General features: G+C 40.0%; 1 protein-coding gene and 1 pseudogene across 4 annotated transcripts in view; one reads left to right on the forward strand and one right to left on the reverse strand.

Annotated features, from left to right (window-relative positions):
• Ccp110 (centriolar coiled coil protein 110kDa) overlaps positions 1 to 8012 on the forward strand; it is a 37889-nt gene that overhangs the window by 13645 nt on the left and 16232 nt on the right. For all 4 annotated transcript variants that reach the window (XM_005391108.2, XM_005391109.2, XM_013517705.1 and 1 more), the window contains 7 exons: positions 986 to 1116; positions 2357 to 2534; positions 3083 to 3222; positions 3569 to 3685; positions 6035 to 6136; positions 6360 to 6476; positions 7430 to 7503. In XM_005391108.2, coding sequence (XP_005391165.1) covers positions 986 to 1116; positions 2357 to 2534; positions 3083 to 3222; positions 3569 to 3685; positions 6035 to 6136; positions 6360 to 6476; positions 7430 to 7503 — 859 coding nt within the window. The remainder of the gene's footprint in view (positions 1 to 985; positions 1117 to 2356; positions 2535 to 3082; positions 3223 to 3568; positions 3686 to 6034; positions 6137 to 6359; positions 6477 to 7429; positions 7504 to 8012) is intronic.
• Positions 4846 to 5955, reverse strand: LOC106149280 (annotated as a pseudogene).

Here is an 8012-nt window from a genome sequence, read left to right on the forward strand (position 1 = left end):
TTTTTTTTTTCCTTGTCTTTTTGAGACAGAGTCTCCCTATGTAGTTCAGACTGGCTTTGAGCTCATTTTGTAGCCCAGGCTGGACTCAAGCTTGCAACGATCCTCCAGCCTCCTGAGTGCTGGGATTACAGGTGTGTGCCACCACACCCAGCTGACTACATATTTGTAGAGAATGATTCTTTGTAAATAAATACTTGCTGTGTCTGCATAATACGTGGTATTTTAGCATTTCAGTGTTTCCATACTGTTTAGTTAGCTTATAGTTATAATGATTACCCTTAATTTTTTTAGTTAATAACCAAAATACCTGGAATTTTAATACAGTCTTTTTTTTGAACCTCCTCTAGTTGAGAAAGCTTTATACTATCAAAGCATCATTTACTTTAGAAACAAAACAGCTAGGCATGGTGGCGCAGGCCTATAATCCCAGCACTCGGGAGGCTGAGGCAGGAGGATCATTGTGAGCTTGAGACCAGCCTGGGCTACAAAGTGAGCCCAACGCTAGCCTGAATTGCAAAGCAATACCCTGTCTCAAAAAGACCAAAAAAAAAAAAAAAGAAAGCAAAACTACAAAGTACAAAACCAGAGATCCTGGAGAAGGACAGGTGCCAAAAGACTTAATAGCAGTGAGGTGTGGTTGAGGATCACATTTTGAAATTAATTAGATTCTGGGACTCTTCCTTGACCATACAGTCTCGGCTGATCAGGTTGGATCATGATGGAGTCGTGTCCATTGGGTGAGTGTGGACAGGTAATGAGATGCAAGCCTCTCTAGATCAGTGAATGTGAAATAAGAGAAATGGCAGGTGACAATGTGGCTCAAACTGGTGACCTGACTATATCTTGCTTGAATGATGTCAGATCCAGGAACACCCTCTGGTCAGAAGCATAATTTAAATTGATGGTATTAAACATCAGTCAAATAGGTAATAACTTTTTTTTTGGTAATAACTTTTCTAAATTGAGGGAATTTATTTCTTTTCAGAAGGTGAGGAGATACTAAAAAGCAAGATGTTAGCTTTTGAAGAAATGCGGAAGAGACTAGAAGAACAGCATGCCCAGCAATTATCACTGCTCATAGCTGAGCAGGAAAGGGAGCAGGAAAGACTGCAAAAGGTGAGGAGTTAAAATGTGGAGGGATGAGGCTGCCGAGTAAAAGTTACTCACAGATGTCTATGGACTTGGACCATGTCTAAATGTGTTTTTTAATGTGGGCTCACTGGGGGGAGGGGCCCAAGGGAGCTTTTCACAGGTGAGGTTCCAAGATTAAAGGTTAAAGGTTGTATAATTTTTACACAAGTTGTTAACTCATATTTACATTCTTGTATAGTGCCATAACTGGTGCATGCCTGTTTACGAGTGCTAAATCATGGTTACATAACTGTATCCTACTGTGCATCTGCGCTAGACAATCAGGGTCACCTACTCAGGTGTCCTTAGACGCCCCTGAGCTTTGAAGTGGTCTGAGTGGTTCCCCACACTCAATTTAAAGGAATCATTGGCTTTGATACATAGATAGTATTTTTATCGTCAAAATAGGGTCTAACATTTAGATCTTTAGCTGAAAGTAGTTATATAATTTATGAAAAGGACACTTCTATTTTTCCTTAATTCAAAACAAAGCATATCTATAGTTTGTTGTTGTTTTTGAAATAGGGTCTTGCTCTGTTATTCAGGCTGGTCTTGAGCTCACTATGTAGCGCAGGCTGGCCTCAAATTCATAGCGATCCTCCTACCTCAACCTTCTTTGTGCTGGGATTACAGGTGTGCGCCACCACACTCCACTCAAAACATATTTTTAAAAGGTGTGTTATAGATGCTGAAATACACAATACGCAATAGCATAAAGATACTTGTTTTAAAATTAATTATGGTTATTATATCATTTTATTTATTTATTTGTCTTTTTGAGACAAGGTCTTGCTATGCAGTTCAGGCTGGCCTTGACCTCACTTTGTAGCCCAGGCTGGTCTTGAACTTGTAATGATCCTCCTGCCTCAGCCTCCTGAAGGCTGGGATTATAGGTGTGCACCATCATGCCCAGCATTAATTTTTTTGAGACAGGGTCTCACTGTGTAGTTTAGGCTAGCCTTGAACTCACTGTGTAGCCCAGGCAGGCCTCAAACTCACAGATATCCTCCTGCTTCATCCTCTCAAGTGCTAGGGTTACAGGCATGCACCACTACTCCAAGCCTGTATCATTTTTTAAAGTCCTGAAATAAGTTATCATAATTTTGAGAGAGGAAAACTTGAAATAAATGATAACTTGCTGTCGATTTTGGCTAAGTCTAAAATTATACTCTTTTGGGATATAACTAAAAGATGTAGCATGTTATAATGAACTATTAATCTACAGGAAATAGAAGAACAGGAGAAAATGTTAAAAGAGAAGGAGGTGATTACAGCGGAAGTCTCTGAATTGAACATTAACAATACAGTAGATTTAGAGTGGAGAAAAATAAGTGACTCTGGTTTGTTGGAAACAATGCTGTCTCAAGTGGACTCATTCCGCACTTCAAATTCACATAGTTCTGGTAAATATGGAAAAGTCGTTTTCATTTTAAAAAAATTATCCTATAGTAAGATATTTTATTTGGCACACTTTAAAACTATTAACTTCCCTTTTTAATTCCATGCCCATCCCAGTGCTATTTGCCAGCTGCTTAGTAACCAGTGAAAATGAAACCATACAGTAGATCAAAGGCCAGGGAGCAGGTGTTCTGAGAAAAGACTACCTGAGCAAGAGGAATATCAGGGGAGGGGCTCAGAGCCACGTCTGTTCATTCACGCAGCAGGTGATACGCTGCAAGTACAAACGCGATTCCTTATCTCCTCAGTGATTTTCAATTACCTCTAATTCCCCAGGCCCTGTCATAGCTTATCTTCACAGCATCTTGAGATGCTGTTTGTGTTGAAAAGATCCATCTGTGTATAAGCCTAACGTCCATCAATGTTGTAAGGCTGCATGTGGATCAGTTTCAGAGGCAGTTATTCCGACGGAGTATCACAAATATTTGTTTGGGTATTTTGCATATTCTGATTATATGACATAAAGCATAATATTGTATTTATATTTCTCTAGGTTTAGCAAATTCTGGCCTGCAGTATAGCTGTGGTTCTGCAAATGAAGTACCTTTCTACCTCTGGGGATCCTCAACTAGTGGCATGACCAAACTCTCAGTACCAAGGTCTTTTGGAAGGGGCCAACCTAGATGGTCTCAGGTGAGCAAATGTGACATATGTCATCTATCTAAATATCAGTCTATCTTTTTTAAAGACCTACATTATTTTAGGCTATACAAACAAGCTTCAAAGTTTTTGGGCATATATCACATAGCTTAGCTTTTGCTACAGATGAGAGTACATAGAGCAGATATATATAGTGAGGAATTCAGTTCATTGTACTAGGTTAGGAAAAACCAGCTGAGGGTTGGGGATGTAGCTCAGGTGGAGGGCTTGCCTAGTATGTGTAAGGCCCTAGCTTTAGTCCCCAGGACTGCAAAAACAGAAAAGAATTCGGTGTAATGTTCAGATTCTTAAAACATTGTGTCTGTCTTATTTCTCTTAGGTTTTTAATCCAGAAGTACAAGCAAAATTTAACAAAATAACTGCCATGGCAAAGGGATTTCTTACTCGTAGGCTTATGCAGACAGATAAGCTGAAGCAGCTTCGACAAACTGTAAAAGTAAGATCATTATCAACCCTTTCTATTTCAGTCTTTTGTATTTCACTTCCATCTTAGTTTCTGTTAGTCTTCTGACACCTGAGCTGACATTAATTCAGAACTTAGATCAAAAGGTTTCTTTTAGCCATTGTGATATAGGTATTTTTTTGGTGATTATTATTATTATTTTTTTTTTTTTTGCCAGACCTTTTTTTTCAGTCTTTTTGAGACAGGATTTCACTTTTCAGTTCAGGCTAGCCTTGAACTCACTTTGTAGTTCAGGCTGGCCTGGTACTCGCAGCGATCCTCCTGCATTAGCCTCCCAAGTGCTGGGATTACAGGCATGTGCCACCATGTCTGGCTGGCCAGACTATTTAAAAAAAATTCTCATTAATGGGTTTGGTCAAGAAGGAGAGCACAGTAATAAAGAAAACATAGATTTGTTTGCTGGGCCAGGGATATAGCTCAGTGGCGCTTGCAAGGTCATAAGTTCAATTCCTGGTACCAAAAACAAACAAACAAAAAGATTTGTTTGTTAAGCTCCTACAAAGACAAAACAATTAACATTTAAAGTACTTTGAGGACTGCTTCCCAGTTTTACTTGTCATTACAGGAAACTAACCTGAGGGGTAGAAGTGAAGGGTTCTATTCTAACAGGCAGTCATGGAGCATGCTGGGGCCTCAGCCAGGCAGAAGCACATGTGTCACTGAAGGGTCTGTGGCTGGAATCTCTTCAGAGACGCTCTGTAGAGAAGCCTGAATTAATCTTGGCTTCACACTAGGAAAAGACGTTTGCCCCTGTGGGGAATGAGCACAGGCTACAATTTCTCTGTGATCCTTGCCCTTCCTTTCAGCACCAGGGGCATTTTTAGGAACAGGATTTCTTAGCTTTAGCTGCTCTCTTTCCTACCCAGTTTGCCTGCACTGTCAAGTTCCTGCACCTTTCCCTTCGCTTGCAGAGGATGCATGCAGTGGAGGCTGGGATTAGAGGCCTGCCCAGTGGGAACCTAGCCACAGAGAAGTTTGGGGTGTATGACGAACTGTCAGTCCTGCTTGGTTAAGTTAATTCATCTCTGTGAATAAGGGTTATAGTTTCTTCTGCTGGTGACAGCTTGCTGTCTTAGTATAGTTTGTCTCAAGAAAATACTAATTTAAGTGAATTTTGGAGAAGGAAAAAGACTTTAATCTACCCCACTGCAGAGTGGAAGAGGCAAATTCTTTCCTACAGGTACAAACAAAATCTTAGAGCAGCATACATCATTTTCAGCGATCAACATCTGCATCCCCAAACTGTCTGCCTCCATGCCATCTTCATAAGCTCTTTTTGAATCTTCTGTCCAGACCCCACCATGTTACACTGGCTGCTCACAGACTGAGAGAGCATTCTCTCTGCTCTCCAGGGTGGCTTGCCCTTCTGCTGTTAAATGGGAAAACCCTTCGTCATAGATATAAAATGGGGGGCTCTCCCCTGGCCCTTTTCCATGTGCATCCACATCGTGCTCTTCTGCACCATAACCATCTGAGTCTCCCTCCTCAGGATCTGGATACAAGGCCTGGAGGTCACACATTGCAGTGGACATCTCTGCAGTGCTGAGTTACCACTAGGCACAAATCTAAATTCAGCACTAGGTTTGACATCATTATCACTGTCTTCTTCAGCAGCAAGAGATCCTTCTTTTCCTTTTCCAAATTTGGCATTTAGCATAGCATCCAGTTGTTCTCACATTTTAGTCCCTGGATATTGTGTGTAACCTAATGGTGGGGTATTGCAGTGAGAATCCTATCCTAGCACTGTCTAACCAAGGCAGGTGGCTCTCAGTGATGGAAAGGATGTAGGTGCAGAGGCCATTGCCATTCTGCACAGCCCTGGCATCTGGCTGCAGCTCCAGAGCCTCTCAGCCAGCCTGAGAAATCTCACTGACGCAGGGAGCACAGAATCTCAGCCTCAATGGGAGCTAGGACATAGTGATCCCAGCTAGCTGCAGAATGCCACCCTCCTAATTTTTAAAAATAATGTGTAAATGGGGTAGATTTATATATTTTGTCTCATTTGAATATTGGTGTGTTTTGACATGTAATCAGTGATAGTTTTATTTATGCTGTTAGTCATTTTGGCCGGATTGAGAAAAAGAACAAAAGCAAACTCAGTGACTTTCTTTTATTGATCTTTTTGAGGCAGAGTTTTGCTATGCAGTTCAGGCTGGTCTTGAGTTCAGTTTGTAGCCCAGGCTGGTCTCAAACTTGCAATGATCCTCCTGTCTCAGCCTCCCAAGTGCTGGGATTACAGACATGTGTTACCATACCCAGCAAAACTCACTGATCTTAAATCCTTCTAGAAAAATGTTTTTGAAGGAGCATTTCTTTTTTCAGGATACTATGGAGTTCATAAGAAGCTTTCAGTCAGAAGCACCATTAAAGAGAGGTATTGTCTCAGCACAGGATGCGTCACTTCAGGAGAGAGTGTTGGCACAGGTAAATGCACCTGTCCTGGCAGCTGATTTGTCCCACTAACGATCAGAGCCCCAACATAGAGATGTTGTGTTTCTCTTTTCAGTTACTCACTAAAAGTCGGTGTCAGTGACAGCTACCTCAGGCTTTTTCTCAAAATAAAAGAAGTATACATAGCGTATGTTGTATTACTGAACTCTGACTTCATCTTTTAAATGTGGACAATATTTTCTTCTCTTGTACATAGTTGCGAGCTGCCCTGTATGGTATTCATGACATATTCTTTGTAATGGATGCAGCTGAGAGGATGTCTATTTTGCAGCATGATCGCGAAGTTCGCAAAGAAAAAATGCTCAGGCAAATGGTATGTGATGTGATTTTTCTAATGAATACAGTTCTTCTGGCTTTAGGATAATTGAAGCTGAATGTCATTTTTTTGTTCACTTCAGCACCCTCCTGATAATTTTTGATCACAGGTAATTCCCAGGATCACTAGCAACATTTAGATCTGTAGACAGGGGCTGGGGATTTAGCTCAACAGCACAGTGCCTGCCTGGCAAACGCAAGATCGTGAGTTCAATTCCCGGTACTGGAAAAAAAAATAGATCTGTAGACAGATATGAAAGAAGTACACAGTGAAAGAATTGTACATTTGAACTAGATTTTGGAATTGAAGCCTTGAATGTTTTGCTTGGGTGGCTTTCAAAAAACTATTAGCTGCTTCTATTTGCTTAAAACTGTCTTAGGGGTCTTGCTGACTTTTTGCTTGTTATGCTTTGTTGTGTTTTGTTTTGTTTTGAGAAGATTTCACTATGTAGTCCAGGCTGGCCTTGAACTCACAGCAATCCTGCCTCAGCCTCTAGAGTGCCTGGGCTACAGGCATGCACCAGCACACCCAGCAGGATTTTGCTTGTTTGAAATCAAAGTTAGAAAATAAGCCCCAAGTTAATCTGATATCTTCTATTCCCCCCACCCCCTCCGGGAATTGAACTCACAACCCCATGCTTGCTGGGCAGGCGCTGGGTCGTTGAGCTAAATCCCCAGCCCTTAATCTGATATCTTGTAAATCAGACTGTTGTCATTTTTTGGTTTGAACTGAGTGTGATTGACATAATAAAAAGCAGAATTTATATTATCCCATTGGAGAAAACTCATTAATTTTTAAAATCAGACTGCTTCAATTGTAAAGAAAAGCTAAGTTAAAGTTAAAAATGTTGATAAACAGAAGCTTTTCCATGCAATTTGTGATCATCCTATATTGTGACAAAGTGGTATTATTGGTACTAAATAGAGTTACATGACTTTTATTCTTTAAAGGATAAAATGAAAAGTCCACGTGTGGCTCTTTCAGCTGCAACACAGAAGTCTCTTGATAGGAAGAAGTACATGAAGTAAGTTTTTTGGTATCATGTCACATTATCATCATTCAATTTTAGTCATCCATTTGTCTGTTTATGTATTTAAACTTTTTAAGTATATACTGCAGAGGTGAGCATGTATATATTTAAATTAGAAATAAAGAACAGTTCACTTCTGCAGTTGAAGTGATAGAAATCCCTTTTTATATAGAGTCATTAAAATCAGTTGTCAGAATCTGATTTCATCTTTTGATAAATGTATTCATGACTTAATCTATGAACATTCAGCTTATATAGTTGATAGTCAATCAAATAATCCTTAAAAGGCTAATTCAGTGTTTGCTGTTATGTCATTTATTTTTTTTGTGTTATTTTTTTTTGTTACGTCATTTAAATACATCTTCTTCTGATAGCCTAAAGATTTCCTAGAAATAGAAACATGATAGGAAGTGTTTTCTAATAACTTTTAAAAATTCTTTTTTGTTGAAAGTAGTCTTAGCTGGGCATGGTGGTGCATGCCTATAATCCCAGCACTTTGGAGG

Source organism: Chinchilla lanigera, unplaced genomic scaffold (assembly GCF_000276665.1).
Source record: "Chinchilla lanigera isolate Chin_1 unplaced genomic scaffold, ChiLan1.0 scaffold00041, whole genome shotgun sequence".
Classification (NCBI taxonomy): Eukaryota; Metazoa; Chordata; class Mammalia; order Rodentia; family Chinchillidae; genus Chinchilla; species Chinchilla lanigera.